The 23566-nt window shown below is 35.3% G+C and overlaps 1 protein-coding gene across 4 annotated transcripts in view; it reads left to right on the forward strand.

The window, feature by feature from the left end:
• The window catches only part of LOC140512608 (E3 SUMO-protein ligase RanBP2-like), an 84889-nt gene that overhangs the window by 32037 nt on the left and 29286 nt on the right, over window positions 1-23566 (forward strand). For all 4 annotated transcript variants that reach the window (XM_072621818.1, XM_072621820.1, XM_072621821.1 and 1 more), the window contains exons 3-17: window positions 562-673; window positions 1464-1616; window positions 4422-4652; window positions 5138-5283; window positions 7962-8154; window positions 11732-11822; window positions 12470-12679; window positions 13561-13742; window positions 13830-14005; window positions 14179-14302; window positions 15114-15275; window positions 15599-15736; window positions 15818-15964; window positions 21566-21745; window positions 21836-21919. In XM_072621818.1, the coding sequence (XP_072477919.1) occupies window positions 562-673; window positions 1464-1616; window positions 4422-4652; window positions 5138-5283; window positions 7962-8154; window positions 11732-11822; window positions 12470-12679; window positions 13561-13742; window positions 13830-14005; window positions 14179-14302; window positions 15114-15275; window positions 15599-15736; window positions 15818-15964; window positions 21566-21745; window positions 21836-21919 (2329 nt within the window). The remainder of the gene's footprint in view (window positions 1-561; window positions 674-1463; window positions 1617-4421; window positions 4653-5137; window positions 5284-7961; window positions 8155-11731; window positions 11823-12469; window positions 12680-13560; window positions 13743-13829; window positions 14006-14178; window positions 14303-15113; window positions 15276-15598; window positions 15737-15817; window positions 15965-21565; window positions 21746-21835; window positions 21920-23566) is intronic.

Below are 23566 nucleotides of genomic sequence, written 5' to 3' on the forward strand. Positions count from 1 at the left end.
TTTACATTTTACATACATAAAAGATAAATGGTCTGTCCTTTGAATCCCTGTAATCACTTTTTGGTGTGTACCTTATAGTTCTCTTAGCTTTTGTATGTCAAATCTTCTATTAAGTTCAGGTTTTTGATTTTTGTTTTTTGTTTTTTTTTTTCAAATAGAATCTGAAAGTCTGACAGTTGATCACATGTCCATTTTTTTCATTAAGATTATGTTTAACTTTGGTAGGTATGATATTTTTGGCAGCCTACTTCTTTTGCTCTTTGATATGTAGTGTTCTAAGACCTGCAGTCCTTTAGTGTCTTCACAGCTAGGTCTTGTGTGATTCTTATTGTGGCACTGTCATATTTAAATTGTTTTTTTTTTCTTGTTGCTCTTTAATATTGTATCCTTGACCTGGGAGTTTCAGAAGAGGTAAATATTGAAATGTATTAGGTTGGTTGTAATTTCTTTTTGTTCCAAGTAAGCTAGAAACTGTTCTGTTGTCTTTTATAGGTTAGAGCTGCATTAAATTTATGTATTTTAAAAAGCCTTTTTAAATTCAATGTTTGAATTATTTCATAGATATATATCTACTTACCTTAATGTACAAGAAAGGGATCCCAAAGCACACAAGTTTCTGGGTCTTCTCTATGAAACTGAGGGAAACATTGACAAGGCCGTTGGATGTTACAAGGTGCGTAACAAGTGTTGATTAGCATGCGAATTCTATATTACTTTGATACTATGTTATGCTAATATCACTACTGTTTTTATTTTTGTTAGATGCTACTTTTGGGGGGAGTTGTAGTTGTTAGAGGTACATGATGCATTATATAGAACATTGGAGTCAGGAAGACTTAAGTTCTGCCTCTAATTCGAATGAGCTGTGTCGCAAATAATTTAACCTCTTAATGTCCAGGCAACTCTCTAAAATATAAATTCCCCAAATTGTTGAAATTATAGGTCTTGAACAAAACCATACACATTTTAAAAAAAGCTTCACCACCATTTATAAAAATAAAAAACATTTTGAAAAATTATGAGTAAATGAAAATATTTGAGTATGTATATATATATTATGGTTTAGTTGATATGACATAATAGGTTATTAGAACTGTTCTTTAAATTCTTTGGTATAGCTTTATACCAAAGCTACTATAGAAGTATGATAAATGTTAAGATTTCCAAACAATTTGTCTCAACATATATTTTTGTGATATTTTTAATTTCAGTCCTTTTGTCTGGATAAAAATACTTTTCATTTTAAACATTGAACAAAAAAGCACAATACTGCTTTTAAAGGATAACTGTTGTATTTTCATTTCAGACTTAACTGATTTCACTAACGTTGAAGTGCCAGTTTTTCTAGGATTATTTAAGTATAATTATTTACCTGGGATTCAGTGGATTTGTAAGTTGTCTCATATATATGCTTCAGAGTTGTTTATTTGTTTGTTAATGTTCTATTTTTTTTTTATTGCCAGCGTTCAGTAGAATTAAACCCAACACAAAAAGACCTTGTGCTCAAGATTGCAGAATTGTTGTGTGAAAATGATGTTACTGATGGAAGGGCAAAATACTGGGTTGAAAGAGCGTCTAAGCTTTTCCCTGGAAACCCTGCAGTCTATAGGTTGAAGGTAAACATCTTGTTTTTTAATTAAATGAAAATTATTTAATTTTTTGTTCTTAAATACGAAAAACCACTTCCATATATGCAGTAGAACAGAAACACATTGCATAGGAAATCATGAATCTAATTTCATATTATTTGCTTTTAGAAGTATACATGTCCACACATATATATATATATATATATATATATGTACTTTCATGTGTCCATATATATGCGCACACACATATGTGTTCCGTGTATTACTTTCAAAGCTATTCTCCTTGTCTGTGCTTCCTTCTGAAGTTCGTTCTGTTCTGTTTGGGGCATTAAAAATGTTTCAATAGCCCTCTTTTTTTTTTTTATGGCCACAGTGTTACAGATCTCTCACTTCCAAGAGAGGGGAAAAAGAAACCCTTTCCATAAATAAGCACAGTCCAGCAAAATGAGTCCACACAATGGCCACATCCAAAAATGTATGTCTGTTTCTGCACCTGGACTCCGTCTGCATCGTCATTACATTTCATTTCTTTGATCACAGTTCTTAAGAGTTTCAAAATTGTTTTTTTCTTAACAATGTTGTCTTTGTATATACGTTGTTTTCCTGGTTCTGCTCACTTTACTTTGCATCAATTTATGTTTCCCATGGTTCCCATAAATCTTTTTTTGTCATTTCTTAATGGACGGTAACATTCCATTAGTTGATTTACTACATCTTAGTCATTCCTGAATTATTCTTTCCCTTTTAATCTTATTCTTTGTTATCAGGAAATTTGTTTTTCTTCTAACTATTCCCTCTCTGGTGTTAGCTTCCTCATTTACCTTTCCTTTCCTGCTTATTTTTTTGTTGGGTTTCATATATTTCTACACCAAACCGTGTGTGTTCATATGTTCAACCTTCCTTTGTTTTATTTAGATAAGAATAATGTTTTATCTGATGTTTATTTCCCTCTTGTTTCCTCTATATTTGTATATTCTTCCCAAACACCTCAATCATGAGAAATAGAAGCCTTTCAACTGTAGTGTGTTCCTTTTACCCTCCTTTCTCTTTCCTCTTTTTAAACCTTCCAAACAAAAGTGATCCATCCCCAGATCCTGTATCTTCCTTATTTACCTCTCTCAATACCATTTTGAAGACATTCAGGTTCCAAGGGGACACTTCTTTCTTATCCCTCATTAGAGTGCTAGCACATAGTTCCTTCCAGTTGGTCAAATAAATTTTTGTTACTCTTGATTCTTTTTGCTTGTATTTTAAAGTTTTTGTTCAACTCTGGTCTTTTCCTCAGTAATGCTTGGAAATCCTCTGTCCTATTAAATGTCCATTTGTCCCCCTGTAGATTTATTCTCAGCTTTGCAGAGATTTTTATTTTGAGTTGTAACCCTGTATCTTTGTATTCTAAAATTTCGTCTTTTATACCAGAAGCAGCCAGGTCTTATGTGATCCTTACTTTAATTCCTTAGTACTTCAACTCCTTCAGATTTGTCTACTTGCAGAGAGAGAGAGAGAGAGAAAGAGAGAGAGAGAGAGAGAGAGAGAGAGAGAGAGAGAGAGAGAGAGAGAGAGTGTGTGTGTGTGTGTGTGTGTGTGTGTGTGTCCCCGTATCCTCCGTATCTACTATGAAGCCTTGAATTTTGGCTGTGGTAATCCTGGGATTAATTACTTTTCTTTCAGGAGATGATCAGTGGATTCTTTCTGTCTTCACTGTGCCATTTAGTTTTCATAGATACTTCTGTAGTGTCAAGGCTTTTTATCATGACTTTCAGGAAGTCTGATTATTCTTAAAATTATTTCACCTTGTCCAGTAGCAGATGTCTAATATTCTTTTTTTCTTAATCTTTTGACATTATAGTATTTCATATTTCATGAAATTATTAATTTCAATTTGGTCTATTCTAATTTTACTTGGATAAAGTTTAATACTTTTTCTTGTAAACTATTCTTCCAATCTTTCCTCTAGAACTTCCAGTTTATCTTTTATTTTATTTCTTCTAGGGATTCATATATTCTTGTGGAAAATATATTTTATCTTTTGAATTTGTGCTTGGATAGTTAGGGCATTATTTTCTCGTAAGTTGAGTTTTTGGGCTTCTCTTCATCTAACAATAATTTTTTATGGTTGTTGGTGTTTTCTTTGATTACTCACCTCTTCATTCTTACTTCTTGAACTGTGGCTTTGGACCAGGGCTGGGATCAACCTTCTGCTGGACTTCGTGGTAGTTGTCTCTGTTTGGTCCTAATTAGGTTCATTTGGGTTCTTGTGACCTCCACCTCTTGGAGTTAGCCCCTCCCATTCGGATAGCCCCACTCTTGTCTTTGAATCTTTGATTTTTAAGAGCTCTGAATTTTCGGGGTCCTCTGTTATCTCAGGACACAGTACTGGGGACTTGGGAGCCCTGGGTTATTCTGGTCTGAGCACTAATCCTTCCTGGACTGATCATGTGCTGTTCCTGGGGTTTCCTAAGGTCTACACTCCAGGTTTCCCTCTGCCCTGGGCAATAATGTATTTATTTCCATTTAGAAGTAAGGAGGGGGAGAGTATTACAGGTATGTAGTTTATAGCTAGTACACACAGCAAGGTCAGATTGGTTATAATGTAGAAATGTGAGAAGGGCATTAATGTCTAATGAGTCTACTTAGTTTGGAGCCAGATTGTGGAGGGCTATAAGTGCCAAAAAGAGAGCAGTTTATTTTGAGAGTAGGTATTGTCCCATTTTTGTATTTGTAGCCTTAGCACACAGTTCCTTGCACATAGACACTTTAATAAATATTATTGATTGGTAAACTGGAATATGTTTGGCATTGATTCTAAACCGAATATATAAATTTCAATAGGAGCAGCTTTTGGACTGTAAAGGTGAAGATGGATGGAATCAGCTCTTTGACTTGATTCAGTCAGAGCTGTATGCAAGACCTGATGATGTGTATGTGAACATTCGATTAGTAGAGCTATACAGGTCAAATAAGAGACTGAAAGATGCTGTGGCCCACTGCTGTGAGGCAGAGAGAAATCTAGCTTTGAGAACAAGCTTGGAATGGTATTCATGTGTTGTACGAACACTTAAGGTAGGTAGAAGCCTGTTCTGTACATTTGTTTTTGTCATGTGACAGCACTTTTTTCTTTTTATTTATTATCCTCTAAGAGGCATCTATTTTGTACTTTTAATTCTTCTATTTTCCATGTGTAAAATTCTTGATAACAAATAAATGACATTGATATTCATTTTACATACGTAGAGCAGCTCTTAATACTGTTCAATAAGTATTTGTCATTTCTGTGTGAGGCATTATGCCAGGATCTCTGCAACCATTTAGTTGTCCAAGAAGAGTAGCACTTTATGTTGTTTGAGTAATTAAAGATGTGATGAATTCATTTTACCTTATTTGAAGAAGGAGTGGAATGGGTAAATGGGTATTTTTGAAGTTTGACTTACCACGTTCTGGTTTCATTGGGGGCCATTTGCTATTATACAGCAAAGGACAAAGAACACAAATAGTTGATAATTAAATAAGTTATATTAAATGCATTTTAATTTATTCTTGCCCAATAGGAATATCTGGAGTCTTTACAGTGTTTGGAGGCCAATAAAATCAACTGGCGAGCAACCAATAAAGACTTACTTCTGGCCTATGCCAATCTTATGCTTCTTACGCTTTCTACTAGAGATGTACAGGAAAGTAGAGAATTACTGGAAAGGTATGATAATTATAAGGAAAGCAGTTAAGTCTAAATTATGTTTTATGTTTTAAGGAGCAGCTCACTGTATAGTTGGCTGAACTAATCTCTTTCCCAAAATATTTATTCATATGCTGTACCTATAGGACTTGTTGAAACTTGGTGCAGTAGGATGAGAATTCTTATTTACCAATCCTCTGTAAGAGTATTAAGATTTTATTTTGCATAATTTAATCTCTGAGCCTCTTCTACTTCAGATTTGAAAAAGAACAAAAATTAATGTACAAACCTATGTTATATTAACATTTTATTATAGCATGCTTGAGACATGATGAACTTGAAAATTGATACATTATGGAAAAGTGAATTAGGTCCTAAACTTGGAACCAAGAGACTTTGGGTTTGAATTGCACTTGAAAGACTTGTTGGATTGTTGGATCCTGAGCAAGTCCTATAATCTATCAGAACTTAACTTTCATCATCTGTTAACTAGTACTTATAAATTAGTTTCCTCACAAGTTGGTGAGGAAAGTACTTTTGAATCCTTAAAAGCATTATATAAATGCGGGTTTGTTAATATGATTATTGTGTTTCCTGTCTATATGTGGGATTTTCTTTCCATCTGAGTCTATTGTTAATAAATGCATAATTCATATTTTAGTACATTTAAAGGAACCTTAAAGGTTGACTGTTTCAGTGACTTAATTAGGGATTCTTGGTTTTGTAGAAGGGTGCTTAGTGGTTTTTATTTTCACATTTTGAACAAAATAATTACAAATGTTACATTTTTCTAGGTTTTCTAAACTTAGTTTTAATGATTTCTGCCTTAATTAGGTCCTGTTGGTAAATCACTAAACAAATAAAAAATTAGAGTGAAGTAAAATTTTAGTACAGGTGTAATGTAATGGATTGATTGATTGACATAAAATTGTATACTAATTTGATAAATAAAACTGTTCAAAAGGGGGGGAAAGAAAACAAATCTTTTCAGAAAAAAAAAGATGACTGCTAATTTCTCTTGAAAAGTATCAGTAAGCTACCATATTAAGTGTTTTTTCCAGTAGATTTGGCCTTTTCAACCTAAGTTGATTTCAGTTATCAAATTATTTTTGTTATATGATCTGGGCAAGTTATCTTACCTTGAGCAACATCTTGGTACTGATCTGCTAAGTCATGGACAGATTGCTCACCACATTGGTGGAAGGAATTCCCACACTAGGAGTTGCCCATACACGTAAATTCTAGTTCCTTCATGTTCATTTGCCTAAAACAGTTATCCTGGGCAGTTATAGTACCACAAAGGGATTTCTTGTTGTTGCTTAGACTGTCATTAATTTTAAAGCATAAACTTTTAGTTCCTGAGGAAGAAATTGGCCAGCCTGTTAGTAAGCCTTTCCAGAATTAGCTAGGCCATTGTTTTTCTGTTACTTAAAACCTTTTTCAGCTTGGTAGAACTTGCCAGAATTCTGCCTCTGCTGCTACAGCATTTGAGAGCCCAGGATCATATATGCCAAGATAAGGTTGGGTAGGTTTAGCAAAGGATAGGTATTAATGAAGATTGTAGCAGTTTTGGTGAACTACATTAAAAAATTATTTGACTCTAAAATTTAGTTTTGTTTGAGTATGTACATATATGTTTTGCCTGGGAATTCACAACACTTCAAACTAAATCCTCTCCCCCCACCCCAGGTTATTTTGTGTACTTTTTAGGTTAAGGGTGGACAGCCTTGCTTTTCCACTTCCCGCCAAACAACTTAAAAATAATACATCAAATCTAATTCTAGAGTATCATAGCTGACAAAACCACCATCCTTCAAGAAAGGAAGGTTTTTAGTTTTCTAGTAGATTTCATGTTTTTCAGGTGTTTTGCAATAAACTATTTTCCTCAGTAGCTGAGCCGAGTGTAGGGTTCAGCTTTTTTTTTTTTTTTGGTGGGATTTTCAGATGTGAGCAAAATAAGACTTGTTTTAAGCAAAATAAACAGAATGGTTGGTGATGTTCATAGATCATAGATCTAACTCAGCAATCTGGCTCTGGATCTTGCTCCCTCCTTTTACAGAGTAGGAAATGGGCCCTAGGGAGTCTAGGTAACTCGGCCCAAGGTCACACAGATTAAGTCTAACTGATTATCAGTATTGTTCTTCATCTTGAAAAACAAAATGTGTGTGATTGGATTATGTGGTAATTTGTAAAAACTTATGTAATAACTTAGGATAATCACAGTTTGGTTTATGTCCATATTTGAAGGATTCTTTTTCCCCAATTACTTTTTTTTTTGCGGGGGGGGGAATGTGACAAACACCAATAAACAATATTTCTACATACAAAATCAGTAAAAGGGACTGTTTTTTGAATTGTATATAAAAGCATAAATGTTTCTTTGAAAAAATATAAATTATAAATGTAGTAATATCAGAACTATTCTGCTGGTTTTGTGTCCCTGTCTGAACTTCTTTCTGCTGTGTATTTTTAAAAAAAATTTCACTAATGTTTCACTTTTCTTCCTTTTTGGTGGTAGTGGTGGTGGGGGGGTTTGTCACTTAACTTATTCCCGCAACCTCCACCTCCCCCAAAGGCTATTTCTTTACTTTTAGTTTTTAAAAAAGAATACCTTTATTCGTTTGATATCAAAGATGTAGATTATGCACTGAGTTCAGTAACCTTTGACTGCTGTTCTTTGCAACATTTTTGTGTTGTAGTTTTGATGATGCACTTCAGTCTGTGAAATCTTTTATGAGTGGGAATGATGAGCTATCAGTTACTTTCCTTGAAATGAAAGGTCACTTCTACATGCATGCTGGTACTCTGCTTTTGAAAATGGCTCAGCACAGTGAAGTACAATGGAGAGCTCTATCTGAATTGGCAGCCTTATGCTATCTCATAGCATTTCAGGTAATCATCTTTCAGTTTAATTAGGTGTACATTTCACCCAGTTGATCTTCATATTTGTAGCATTCCACATATATATCCTAGTTGTGCCTTATGCTAAGAAGGTTCAATAAGGGAATAGCCAGACTTAGAAAAAAGAAATAAATTAGTAACTGATTATTAGCATAGGAAACATTTTTTTCCCCTTGACAAAAGCATTAACCTTACAGTTTCTTTAAGTAGAGAACTTCTATAATGTATTCCATATATGATTAAAAACTAGGGATGGAGCCAAGATGGCAGAGCAGGGGCAGCAACCCAACATTTTCCTCCAGACAACTTAAAAATAATTCATCAAATCTAATTCTGGAGTAGTATAGCTGACAAAAGGTCTGGGTGAGGCATTTTTCCAGCTCAAGATAACTTAGGAGGTCAGTAGAAAAGATCTGTGACACTGGGGTGGAGATTGCCTGGAGTGCTTATGGTGGCCACAACAGCGATGAGCCTTGAAGGTGGATGTTGTAGTTTCTGCAACAACTTTGGGAGCTCTCAGCTACTAAAGGGAAGTAGGTAATTGATCAAAAGGTGATTACAGGGAACCCTGAGCTTACTGACACAGTACTGGGCACTGTTTGCTACTCCATTGCCCATATGCAGTTCTGGGTTGTAGTTCTAGGGCAAAGAGGAATATAGTCACAAGGGAATAGGGGCCCTGGTTGCAGTTTCAGGGCAGAGAGGAACATTATCACTTGCAGCTGTAGAGTAGCAGGGACCCTTCTTAGGTAAAGACTGGAGTGCAGACCAGAAAAACCTCTCCCAGTATAGTAGTACCTTAGAAGCACCAAAAAGTGACAAACCCCAGAACATGCTCAGAAAACAGCAGCGTGAAAAAGCTTGAAGTTTAGGAAACTGCCTCCCCATGCCGAGGTGAGTGGAGCCCAATTTTAACATGAAGTTCAAAGTCAATAAATAAGCTAGGAAAATGAGCAACCATCAAAAAAAAGAATGACCATAAAAAGCTACTCTGGAGGCAAGGAGGATCAGGACATAAAGAATAAAACAACAATGTGAAAACAGCTATAAGCAAAACCTTTAAAGGAGAAAAAAATGGCTAATTGGACCCAAGCAAAACAAGAATTGCTGGAAGAATTAAAGAGGAAAGAGTGGTAGGGAAAAATTGGGAAAAGAAATGAAAATGAAACAAGAAAAGTATAAAAAGAGAATTAACAGCTTGGTAAAACAGGCATAAAAGATACTAAGGAAAATAACACCTAAAAAAGCAGAATTGGTCTCATGGTAAAAGAGGTACAAAAAGCTCACATTAAAAATAATTCCTTAAAAATTAGAATTGGGCAAGTGGAAACTCCATGAGATATTGAGAAACAATAAAACAAAGTCAAAAGAAAAAAAACTTAAGGATCTCACTGTCTGCTACTTATTTACTTAATCTTGATGACTAAATGTAAAGAGTAAAATAACTGAAGGCTGCTTCAGTGACCTATGATTTCATTGTGCATAAATTTTTAAATTCTCTGTGACTTGCGGATATTTAGAAGGGATGACGCTGAAAAATTAATCTGATTAACATCCTTGAAATTACCTGGGCTGATCCATCACTGGACATGTAATTGTAACTTATTCTAGTAGAAGGTCTCAAAGCTTCTTCTGTGTTGGCATAGTTTTTAAGCACCCAAGGCCACTTGCATGCAACATTGAGGGCTATGGGTGGACGAATTGTATAAGTTGGATAGCTTCTACTTTTCTAAGTATAAACTCTGGAAGTCTTCGATGATTTCTAATACCGTTAAATTTTTATACAATTGGTAAGCATGAGGGTTAGTTTTATTTTAGCAGGAAAAATAATGAATTCTTTGTTTTTACTTGCAATTTAAGTATCTCATTTCTATTTTTTCTTAGAATTTACAGGTAAATGAATACCTTTTAAAGCAAGTCTGTAGATAAAATTTCTAATTTCTCTGTATACTATCTTTTTCATTTTTATATCTAAAGTGATCTTAGAGTTAATAGTTAAAGACTAACTGATCCAAGCATGCTTATCTTTGAATGTGGTCTGTTCAAGGCTTGGGTTCCCATATCCCAAAACCTTGAATAGCCAATGAAACCTAGATTTATTTCCTTCTTTTTTTTTTTTTTTTCTGGTAACTGGAATTTAGTGGTTTTATTAGCAGGCAAGAGCCATTTCTCAGACTATGAATAGCTTTATATATCTGACATAATGGTGAAGGTGCCCATTTGCAGAAGGAACAGTTGCTGTATGATGGATATGCTTAACAGTTAGAAAAGCCACAGCCACTTGGACAATATCAAAATTGCTGCTTTTCCCTCTGCTGTGGCATTGAGTCCTTATTTGTTAATGCTTGGAGTAGTAGTACAGTAGTTTTTAAGGTTTCTTTTCACTAGATGCATATTTTCTCTTTAAGAAGTAGTATCCTAATCAAAGCTATCAAGAGGTTCTAGCTCACAGCAGTACCACTACTAGGTTTGTATCCCAAATATGCACAAAAATATTGAAACTTTTTTTGTGGTGTCAAAGAACTGGAAATTGAGGGGATGCCTATCAGTTGAGGAATGGCTGAATAAGTCGTGGTGTATGATTGTGATGGAATACTGTTGTGCTGAAATAAATGACATAGGGGATGGCTTCAGAAAAACCTGGGAAGACTTATATGAGCTAATGCAAGAGGAAGTGAGCAGCAATATTGTAGTCAGTTACTCTGATCAGTACAGTGATCCAAAACAATTCCAAAAGACTCATGATGAAAAAGTCCTATCCAGAGAGAAAACTGATGGTCTAAGTGTAGATTGAAACATTGTTTTAACTCTTTTTATTTTTTGTGCCTTTTATCTATCTATCTGTCTGTCTGTTCTATCTATTGCAAGATGGATAATAGGGAAGTATGCTTTGTATGACTTCACATGTATGATGAGTATTGTATTTCTTGCTTTCTTGAGTTTCAGAGGGGCTGGAGGAAGAGAATTTGAAATTGGAAATAAAAATAATTTTGAAAGTTTTAAAGAAATAGTTTCCTCCTAATTTTCTGTCTCTAGCTTTTTGAATTTTTTTGGTCATTAACAACAGCTGGCTCATTCTAAATATGATTGAAACATAGGCTAGAGAATAGTGATTAGATTTATGGTTTCATGGTTTGAGGGAAGGAACTCCCTCTACCTAAGGTGCCAGGAACAACTTTCTGTGCATTACTCTTAGTTGTGCAGAGCCCTGAGACATAGGTGACTGGATCAGTGTCACTGGCCAGTATGAGTCAAAGATGAGACTTGAACCCATCTCTTAATGACCCTAAAACCAGCTCTCTGTTCAGTGTGCTATTCTGTGTAACTGATTAAAACTTGGTTATAAAGGTGGTAGGAGCTTTTAAAAATTTGGTATTTATGCAGCTTACACCTGCCTGCAGTGTTTTATTTAAATGGTTCACTCCCGGGAACATTTGTAACCCAAGTTAAATTGAATGTCTGTGTGGGGAAAGAGAATTCTTAAGAGATATTTGTAATACATTTAAAACCTGTTAATTGTCTTACTGAAGAAAATACGTATTATTCTGATTTTTCATATTTTCATCAGGTTCCAAGACCAAAGACTAAATTAATGAAAGGAGAAAATGCTGGTCAAAATTTGTTGGAAGTGATGGCCTACGATCGTCTGAGCCAGACAGGTAATAGCAGAGTTTTATTGATCCTTCAGTTTACTAGTGTGATGGGATACGTATACAGCTGTGAAGCAAGATAGTTTCCAGGGAGAAGCATGCATAAAGTGCTGTGAGAATCCTAGATGGATTCATTCTTTCATTCACAAATGAGATACCAATGTGTACTACGACTTTACCTCAGGGAGCTTAGAGTCTGGCAAGAAGAGAACATATCTACACACATGGCCATGAAAGGCCACGCCTGCCGTGTGAGTGGTGAACTTTATGCCCAGAAGAACAGAGATTCCTGGCCATTAGACTAGTTAGTAGGCCTTCTTTAGCTACTTGGCTTTTTCCTGGCTCTGTTTAGACTCTATACTCAAAACTTTTCCTTTCAGTCCTGAAAATAAAATGGTGCTTTTCAATCATTTTCAAATATTTCTTACTCTGTGCTCTTGATATACAGGTATACGTATTCAAGTACTAGCAGACATTTTGAAATTCATAATATAAAATATTGTTCTAATTTTGAAACTTAGATCCAGTTAAAAAAATAAGTTCTGAATATCGACTATAATACCTTTTTTAAAAGAAAATATTACGGAAAAATGTTAGGAAATTTAATATCTCTAGGCTTGATTTTTGTCAATAATTGTTTAACTTGTATATTACAGGACATATGCTGCTAAATTTAAGTCGTGGAAAGCAAGACTTCTTAAAAGAGGTTGTGGAATCATTTGCCAATAAGAGTGGACAGTCTGCTTTATATGATGCCTTGTTTGATAGTCATTCACCTAAAGATAAATCGTTCTTGGGTAGTGATGATATCAGAAATGTTAGCATACAAACCCCAGAACCTGAAGAACTGGCTAGATATGATATTGGTAAGATATAGTAAAAAAAAAAAAAAAATCAGAACACCTAAGTAATGCTTGTATGTTAAGGTCTCCTGGAATTTGTAAACTTTTTTTTTTAATGTTTTGATAGCTTTGAGTACATTTGGTTTCCTTTCTAATCCTATGTATTTTGTTTTACGCGTTAAAAAGCACTGTCTTGAAAATACTTGCATGAGCTTTACCAGATTGGCAAATGAGCATCTAAGAGGTGAAAAAGTTACCTTGATGTAGTGGAAAGATGTTTTTGGGGTCAGTACACTGGCTCTGTAGAAGAACACATGCTATATGATCTTGGCTAGGCCATTTAAACTCAGTTTCCTTATCTGCTGTATGGATATAATACTCTCGCTGTTTGCCTCACTTATTTGTTATTTTGGAAAAAAAACCTTTCTATAAACTAAAGCCTAAATATAAAAAAGTTATGTTAGTGTTGTCTCCTTCATCCTGTACTGTATTTTTAGAAAATGTATATTTATTACCTTTTATCTAAATTTCCCATTTAACTTCATCTTGTTAGGATTTTGATCAGTGCATTATCCCTTTCAGTTTTGTATCAAGTCACTTGGCTTTTACTCAGTCTTCTTGACTTCCATGGGTTTAAAGGATTAAACTTCCTGATTACTCAGTATATTTTTTGTTTGTGATGTTAATGGGATGGTGATATGATAAAACAATTTTTAAAGCTTTAATGAGGTAAAAAGTTTGTCTTCATAGGGAATATAGACATTTGCTTGAAGTAAAAACTTTTCTGAGATATATTGAAGAAAAAATCTTGGTAAACTAAAATCAGTGGACTGTGCAAGCAAAACTGATCCAAATTCTTAAAATTGGATTTTTGTTCACTAAAGATGATTATTTTGCCTTCATAGGGGCTATTCGAGCACATAATGGTAGCCTTCAGCACCTCACTTGGCTTGGGTTACAATGGAATTCATTGTCTACCTTACCTGCAATCCGAAAGTGGCTAAAACAGCTTTTTCGTCATTTGCCACAAGAAACCTCAAGACTTGAAACTAATGCTCCTGAGTCAATTTGTTTATTAGATCTTGAAGTAAGTAAGATTTAAAAAAATCAAATTAGAGTTGGAAAGTTCTCTTTAACTTCAAAGTAATTATTCTTTTTTTAAAAATGAAAACAGGTATTTCTACTTGGGGTGATATTTACCAGCCACTTACAATTACAAGAGAAATCCAGTTTTCACTACAATTCACATCAACCTCCATGCTTGCCACTACCTGTATGCAAACAGCTTTGTACAGACCGACAAAAATCCTGGTGGGATGCGGCTTATAATCTTATTCACAGAAAAGCCATGTAAGTACTAACCTTCAAATACTTTTTTTTATTAGAAATAGATACATGTAACTTTTACCTTACATCATTCAGCTCTTGTGCAGATTGTTAATTCTGAAAATTATGTGCTTCATTTTCACATAGTACTCATGTTTATGTATAGTCCCTTTGTTTAATAATTTTTTTTTTTTAAGATCTGGAACCTCTGCAAAGTTGCGCCTTCTAGTTCAGCATGAAATAAACACACTAAGGGGTCAAGGCAAACATGGTCTTCAGCCTGCTATGCTTGTACATTGGGCAAAAAGTCTTCAGAAAACAGTAAGTTCTTTTTAATTTTTAATATAATTTATTTACTTTCAGTTTTCAACATTTACTTCCACAAGATTTTGAATTCCAAATTTTCTCCCTATTCCCCCTTCCCCCCCAGGACAGCATGCATCCCAGCTACCCCTTTCCCTAATCTGCCCTCTCTTCTATCACTCCCCCCTTCTCTTGTCCCCCTCCCCTCTATTTTCCTTTAGAAACCACTAAGTTCTTAAATTGCTTAAACATTTTCTTTGAAGAGACTTGTTTCTTAATTTAAATCTTAAAAGAAAACACATAGATATCTAGTTGATATTTTGAAAATTCTGACTGTGGTGGTAATCTTGATTAGGTCATGTTGCTTAAAGTTTCCTCTCTTTTTTATAAAGTTAGTATTATATAAAAGCATGCTTAGACTCTTGAGGCTTATAGTCTGAAAAAGAGAAGGCTAGTGGGGTGAGTGAGTGGGGAATAATTTTTATTAGAAGAGCTAGAAAGAGGAAAACTGAGATTTATTCTTTTTGGGGGAGGCATTTTGGACTGGTAAGTAGAAGTTATAGGGAAATAAGTTTTGATTCAATATAAAGAACTTATTCTGAGCTTATTAAAAACAAGAGTGCAGTAGCGAGTTTATTGTTACTAGAGATATCATACAGGGAATTCTTTCACTGAATAGAAGATAGTAGTGGATGGCCTGAGATTTCAGCTTGCTTTATTCTGAGATTCAGTGAAAATTATTTTGAGGCGTGTTTGAAGTAGATTTTAATGTTGGGTAGTAACGTATGCTGTAAAAATTACCATTTTAATGTAATGTCATTTATTCTAGGGCAGTGGACTTAATTCTTTTTATGATCAGCGGGAATACATAGGAAGAAGTGTTCACTACTGGAAGAAAGTTTTGCCATTATTGAAGACAATTAAAAAAAAGAGTAATATTCCTGAACCCATTGATCCTCTCTTCAAACATTTTCATAGTGCAGATATTCAGGTATTGCAGCATAAACTTGAAAACTTAATAGAGAAGTGTGTATTCTACTTTACAGCTGAGGAAAGTGCCTGAGGACAGAGAAGCTGTAATCTGTTCTTTAATTAGTGGTAGAACTATTTACTTGATTTTTTTTCCCCACTAAACTATAGTGATGGTAATTTGCATAAAGACAAAGCCTATATCTGATCTGCTTATATTTTCTGAAATGCAGCATAATAGTAATGATAATACTGAAAAGCTAGTTAGACTTTAATTTCTTCTGTTAGTTTTCAAATTTATAGTAAAAATATAAGTAAACTTACTCTTCAATTCCATTTCTTTAGGCATCTGAAGTTGGAGAATATGAGGAAGAAGCCCACATAACATTTGCTATGTTGGATGCAGTTGATGGGAAAACTGAAGATGCAATGTCAGCATTTGAAGCTATAAAAAATGTTGTTTCCTATTGGAATCTTGCCCTGGTAAATATTAAATTATGTGTAGTGCTTCAGTTTAACTTTAAAAAAAATACTACTTCATGAAATCACAACTTTGTATTGTAGATTTTTCATAGGAAAGCAGAAGACATTGAGAATGATGCCCTTTCCCCAGAAGAACGAGAAGAATGTAAAAACTACTTGAGGAAAACTAGAGACTACTTAATAAAGATTTCAGATGAAAGTTGTACAGATCCTGCAGTTGCTAAGAAGGTGAGGCAGTAATTTCTTTTTGTATAGTGTTTTAGTCACTTTTGTTTTAAAGTATCTAATAGTTTGGCATGTTCCTAGCCTTGAGGATTCTCGGTAATTGTAATTACTAAAAGAACTACTCATTCAGTTTTTCTTTAGCAAGACTCAAAAATGTATTAATCATTTCTTGTGTGCAAAGCCCTATACCAGGTACTTGGGGAAGATGCAAAGTTTAAGACAGACATCTTGCTATCATAGAGCAACAGCTCAGTATGGCTATGACAGCAAAAAATGACTACCATATAAAATATAGTTACAGATTTAATGACCTCCATTCAAGTCTTCACTATTACACTTATTTTTAATATGTAATTTATTTTTCAGTTCTCAGCATTCACTTCCACAAGAATTTGAATTCTTCCTGTCCCCCACCCCAGGACATATGCATCCCATCCACCCTTTCCTCAAGTCTGTCCCCCCTTCTATTAACCCCCCCTTCTATGAACCCCCCCTTCTATTAACCCCTCCTTCTTAAATCTCCCTCCCTTTTTTTTTCCTGTAGGGCAAAATAGATTTCTATACCCCACTGCCTATACATCTTATTTCCCAGTTGCATGCTAAAACAATTTTTAACATTCATTAGTAAAGCTTTGAGTTCCATATTCTCTCCCTTCCTCCCTCCCAACCCACCCTCATTTAGAAAGCAAGCAATTCAATATAGGTCATACATGTGTAGCTGCAAAACACTTCCATAATAATTATGTTGCAAAAAACTAATCACATTTCCTCTGTCCTATCCTGCCCTTCATTTATTCCATTCTCTCTCTTGACCTGTCCTCCCACAATAGTGTTCGCTTCTGATTATTCCTTTCCCCAATTGCTATATCCCTTTTATTATCTTCCCTCTCCTATCCCCTTCCCCTCTGCCTTCCTACAGGGTAAAACAGATTTCCGTGTCCAATTGAGTATGTTATTCCCTCCTTAAGCCAAATTCCCTGAGAGTAAGGCTCACTTATTTCCTTTCATCTCCCTCCTCTTCCCCTCCATTGTAAAAGAGCTTTCTGGACTCTTTACTGTGAGGTGATTTGCTACATTCTGCCTCTCCCTTTCTCTTACTTCTAGTTCATTCCACTCAATAGTAAATTTTTTCAGGTATTGTCCCTTCATATTCAGCTTACCCTGTGCTCTCTGTGTATGTGTATATATGTAACCTTCTATAGTCTTACTTTTCTTCCCCTTTTTGGACATTTTCCCAGCAAATTACTTGACTTTTGAACCTTTTGTTAAGTAGAGGGTATACTACTCTAGGTTTCAGAGGTTTTCTGCAGCTGTTTTCCAAGATATCTCTAGGGACTTATAAGTTTTCAGTTCCTGCAGAGTGGCATAGTCAAGGGAGAGTTGTTTTGCTCCTCTCTTGGTCTGCTCTCTGATCTGTGAGCAACCAAAAGCATTCTTTTCTGCCATGGAACTGCAAGTAGGATTCCCTCTCAACAGCTGCCACCAGCTGCGCCACGCCACTGCTCCTTTTCACCCAAGGACTGCCACTCAGGACTGAGACCCAGATCAGCCGCTTGATTTCCCCAGGATCTGTTGGCTGAGAGCCCCAGAAATGGACACTGCTGCCTTGGGGCCCTGACCAAGCTCCCCCTCACCCAGGTGAAAGGGCTTTCTCACTGACCTTTGAAGCTGTCTTTGGCGCTTATGGGTTGAGAAATCTGCAATCCACAGCAGCTGCTCGTGATTCAGTGCCCTGAAACCTGCTCCAGTCCTGTCTGTGCTGTGTGGCCCATGCTAGGCTGCACTTTGCTCTGATCCCCGTGCGATAGGTCTTTCCTTTTGGCCTTTCAGGCTGTCTTGGGCTGGAAATCTTGTTTCACTCTGTCATTTTTTGCCTTTTGCTGCTCTCGAATTTGTTTATAGTCATTTTTTACAGTTATTTTAAGGGCTTTGGAGGGGCAGCTAGATCAGGTCTATGCTTCTACTTGGTTGTCTTGGGTCTGCTGCTACAGTTTTTTTTAAACAGCTCTCATTCCCACCACCTCTTGAAACGTAATTAAAATGAGTTCTCAAATAATAAGCCATTGTTTTAATGATGAGGCATTTTGCTTGTTGTTACTTAGTTCTCCACAGATGATTATTTAACCTCAGTACCTATAGGAAGCTTCTTCAGAAAAATAATATTCTGAAACAGGGCAACCCCTGAAATTGATGAATTAATTCACTACTGATTTGCTAAAAACCTCTGTTAGTATTAGCTGTCCCTGTCCTTAATATTCTATTTTTCTGTTCCTCACCTCCAGTTTTTCTTGGGAATTATGCTGTCAGTAACTGAATTTTAACAATAATACTGACAACCAAGGCTTCCCAGAAATCCCCAGTTGGGCTTTCTAAATAAAGATTTTGAACTAAGATTCAGTAGAAAGTACAATATTTAAATCTGATTCAGTATGATTGAAGATAGCACATTGGGCCAAATCTTCCAAATATCTATCAACTTTTCCTACATAGATAAATGGGATGTGGTTTACTCAAACCTATTACTTTTCAAAATAGTATCAAGGAATGTGTAAGTATTGTAGCTTCATGTTTTGTTGTAGCTGTGAAATAAAAACAATGAAGCATAGAACTGAACTGCTTGGCCCTTTCTCTTTTTGTCTCTTCTCAGTTCAAAAATGCTTACATTTCATAAGAGCCAGCATCCCTTTAGATTTACTGTTGAGCTTGACATGTTCTGGCTTCATGACAATTTTCTTTGTGGCCCTGTTTATTTGTTTATTTTTGAAAGTTGGTTTTGTTTGACCATCACCGCCACGAGCATAGAGAATTGTTGTTCTTCTTATACTCCTAATTTTGTGTTGTTGCTATACTTGTAGTAAATTCTGCAGTTCAAAGGATGGTAAAAATGTCAGCTGTAGCTTAAACCAGAACTCATGTGATTTAAATAATAATTGCTTACCTGCTTTAGATTTTGCATAGTAGGTTTCTTTTGTGTGTATGTGTTGTGTATGCTTGTGAAGTATGTGAGAAAAGTATTGATTTCTAGTTGTACAAATTGTACAAAATTTTAGTCAGAAGCATTGTTCAAAGATTTGGGTGAATTTCTCAGGTGCTGTGCTTACTGATTCTTTAAAAAAGTTATTTGCATTATATAATTTAATCCAGACAACACATTTCTGTGTGTCAGCCCTGTTTTAAAGAGCTGTTCCTTGGGTCATGTGAGTATCTTTATAATACAAGATTTTCTCTCTTTCTGAGTTTTCATGATACTGCTGTCCTCTTTCTACCTCTCAGGCTTGTCCCCAGTCTTCTCTGTAGTATAATCTTCCATGTCCTGTCCCCATGCATTCCACATTGTTCACTTCTGGACCTTCTTTTCTTTCTTATACATCTAATTTCTCTTGATTTTAAAATTCATGATTTACCTATCATTCTTATGAAGATGACTTCCAAATTGTCGTATTTGGTCCTGATCTCTGCACTTTACTCAAGACCCACATCTCTGACTGACTGCCTGACATTGCTACTTGGAAGTCTCACAGATATCTCAAATTCACCATGTTCAAAACAGAGTTGATTATCTTTCTTCCTATACCTACCCCTTCTCCACACTTCCCTATTTCTTCTGATCCACCTGTGTTGGTAACCTCAGAGTTAGGTTTCTCTTCATTCTCCCTTGCCCCCTTACCCAGTCAATAACTAGATGTTGTCAATTTCCCCTTCTTAACATCTTTTGGGTCTGTCTTCTCTCTCTCCACACAACTGACCTACCTCAGACTCAGGCTTTCATCCCCTTTCCCCTGGACTACTGTAAAATAAATACTAGTCTCAATCAGTCTCCCGGCTTCTTGTCCTCCCCCTCTCAAATCCGTTCTCCAGAGAACTGCTAAATTGATATTTCTAAAGCACAGGTCTGGGCACATCACTCTTCTCTGTATGAAACTTCTATGAAACATTGCCTTCAGGATAAAATTGAAACTGCTCTGTTTGATGTGTGAAATTCCTTCACAATCAAAATCCAGTCTGTTTTTAAAAAGTGATCACATGTTACCCTCTTTCACAATTTCTACACTCTAGTCAGATTGGCTTATTCTTCTGTGTAAATGACATTACATCTCCTACCGCTATGTCTTTCTTTGCACAGCTTGTGCCCTGGGCCTGGAATACTTGTGCAAAACTAAATTTTGGAATCCTTTTTCCCATCAGAGTTCAGATGAAATGCAGACTCATTCAAGAGACCTTTTCTGTTTCTTTCAATTGTTAGTGACTAGTGCCCCAAAATTAGTGGGTATTTTTAATATAGCCTATATTTGCAGAGGTGAACATGTTGTATTGGGCTGTTAGCTCCTTTGGGCAGGGACTGTCTCACTCATTTCCATCTAGCACAGTTCATGGCACGTAGTTGGCACTCAGATTCTTTAGATTAATTTCATTCTTTTCTAATGCTGGACAAATTTTGTTGTTGCTTTGTAGTTAGTTTTTCTTTTCACCACACTCCAGAATTTATTTTCTTTCTGCTCTCTTAAAGCCAAGCAGTTAATATATTTTTGGTAGTGGAATATATCAAATGTGCTTTCAAAGGCAGTTAATTTATAGGGAAAAGTGAATACCCTTTATAAATAAAAATAAGGCCAGTAATTGCACAGTACAGGAAAGGAGGTGAGAATTAAAAATTATGGCTTTCATGAGATTGAGTGATAATGTTAAACAGCAAAAATAATGTTGTGGCCATCTTGAAGTTTTGTAGAGTCCTGGTTTGGGACTCAGGAATAACCAGAGCGTAAGAGACCTACGTCTGTCACTTCCTAGCTATGTAATATAGATGAATAATGTAGGATCATAGAATACAAGGTGGAAGGGATGAGGAAATTGAGTCCAGAGGAGGTTTAGGTGTCTTTTACATAATGGCAGAGGTGGTAAATAAATGGCAGAGCTGACATTTGTACCACATCTTCTGATTCAGGATCCATTCCTTTTTTTTGCTTTCCATGTTGCCCCTCCTCACTTTCTGAAAGTCATTTTCCTCATCTGTGAAATGAGGAGGTTAAGACTCAATTAGCATCTAATTATCTTTTCTTGTCGTTCAGTTGTTTCATTTATATGTGACTCTTTGTGACCCATTTGGGGTTTCTTGGCAAAGGTGTTGGAATGATTTGCCATTTTCTTTTCTAGCTCATTATACAGATGAGCAAACAGAGGCAAACTGGGTTAAGTGATTTGTTCAGGGTCACACATCTAGTACAAGGGTCTGAGGTCAGATTTGAACTCACAAAAATGAGTCTTCCTGATTTCAGCTTCAGCACTCTAACCACTGTGCCTTCTAGTTCCTCAGTCATCTGTGTAATGCCATACTTATTTTACCAGTGTCATTGGTCTGGTGGTATAGGTATTGGAGTTGGCTGAATGAAACAGGAACATAGATTTAGAGATGGAAAGGATCTTCAGGGTCATCTAACTACTTGCTGTCACTTCAGATATAAGTATTAGGATGGAAAATGTTAAAATTGTAAAATTTATAGGTATTTGTAAATCAAAGATCATTAAATTTGTTATTTAATACACATAGAGTTTTTACTTTGGCGTATTTTTAAACCAAAGCCCTTGATTTATGCTTTTTATTTTTAGCTTCCAGTTCCTTTGGAGTCTGTAAAGGAGATGCTTAATTCAGTAATGCAGGAACTTGAGGAATACAGTGAAGGAGGTCCTCATTGTAAAAATGGTTCCCCTCGAAATATAGATTCTGAAATAAAACATTCTACACCATCTCCAACCAAATTTTCTTTGTCACCAAGTAAAAGTTACAAGGTATGTAGCAAAGAAAGATAAAGTGTCTTTTATCAAGTAATATGTGTTGTGTGGTTTCGCTAAACATTTGTGTTTTTTGTTTTTTTTAAGTTTTCTCCTAAAACTCCTCCTCGATGGGCTGAAGATCAAAATTCTTTATTGAAAATGATCTGCCAACAAGTAGAAGCCATTAAGGTAAATTGCTAAGTTTTCTTGAAGTGATTATAACATAGGAATTTAATCCTACTCTGTTCATTTATTTTATAGATTGTTTGAAACAAAGTAGTTAGATCAGAATTTCATTCCTGGCCATATACTATTATAAGTATTTCAGGAAAGAGTAACTATAATATGGTCTTCAAAATAAAGTAGCAAAACAGACTTCCAAGAGCAAGTTAAGGAATATCAGCATTATTTTAGAGTTTAGATCATAAATGGAACTCAGAAATCAATTTATCACTGTTGTTACAACTGTAGTGAATAAAGGAAGTTGTGATCAGTAAAATAAAAGTTTCTCTTAAAGTTTTTTTTTTTTAATAGATCTTCTCCTACAGGGTAGTCTAATCAAAATCATTCTAGGCATCTTCTAGTATGGAAATGAGGTTTTAGTTTGAATTAGGTCAACAGTTTGAGAATCTTTTTTAAACACTATATTGAAATGAAACTCCCAAGCATTTGTTTGGGAGTCAGGAGGCCTGCCTTTGGGCAGTTCACCAATCTCTGTAGAATTCAGTTTCCTCAAAAGTAAAATGAGATTGTTGGCTTGTGGTTATCCCTAATATTCCTTCTAGTTTGAAAATTCTACCACCATACTTGCTAGAAATAAATAAATATAGATGCTTATGCTTAGCATTTATATAGCAGTTTAAGGTTTGCAAAGTGCTCTATGATATTATTTCATTTTATCTTCATTTACAACCCTGTGAGGTTGAAGTGCTATCAATATCCCCATTTTATAGATGACAGCTGAGAGAGAGAGAGAGAGAGGTTAAATGACTTAATAACTAGTAAGGGTCTGCCCAGGTCTTCCTGATGCTAGGTCTAGCACTCTATCCACTCACTATACCACTTAACTTAGCACCCTTTAAAAAATAATAGTCTGGAGAGATACAGTAAGACAAAATTCAATGCCTATCCAAAGCAGAAATCCCCTTTTTCAGTGTCCTTGTGAGCTGTGAGCTGGACTTTTGAAACCTCTTGATCTCTTCTGATTCTAGAGACATAGATTTCTTAGGTTTGTGATTTTGATTTGGTGGTTAGTGTTTTCCACACTATTGTTTACTTCCCAGTTTTCATTTCATCTGTAGAACATCTGAAATGAAGTGCCTTTGAGAAGGGAAAAATTAAGCAAGGTTATAGTAGGAATAAAGCATTACCTATTTTGAAAAAGTAGGACTGCATATAACATGATCTTTGAATGATTTTAGATGATACTCTGTTAAAAAAAATGGAATAGCTTCCAGTTTTTACAGAGCAAGATTTGGATACCTTGTATTGCTGTGGACCAATATCTGCATGTGATTTGTAGTTTGTTTGGTCAGGGTGCATAAATCGTCTGCATATGTTTTAGTCCCTATACTTAATAAACTATGTCTCGTTTTTCTCAGTCCAATTTAAGATGACTGGTGTTTTCCTTAACTATAAGCCATTAATAAACTAGATGCCAAAAAAAAAATAATTTAAATTTTTAAAGAAAGATTCATTGTTGCCTTAATTTTTTTTCTTACACTGAACATTCTTAATATTTTCTCCTCCTACCCTCAGGAACCCTTCTTTGTTAGGCAAAACCAAAAAGCATACTCTGCAGCATGACTATGTCTGATAGTATATTCAGTTTTTCTC

Source organism: Notamacropus eugenii, chromosome 6, assembly GCF_028372415.1.
Source record: "Notamacropus eugenii isolate mMacEug1 chromosome 6, mMacEug1.pri_v2, whole genome shotgun sequence".
In the NCBI taxonomy this organism is placed as follows: Eukaryota; Metazoa; Chordata; class Mammalia; order Diprotodontia; family Macropodidae; genus Notamacropus; species Notamacropus eugenii.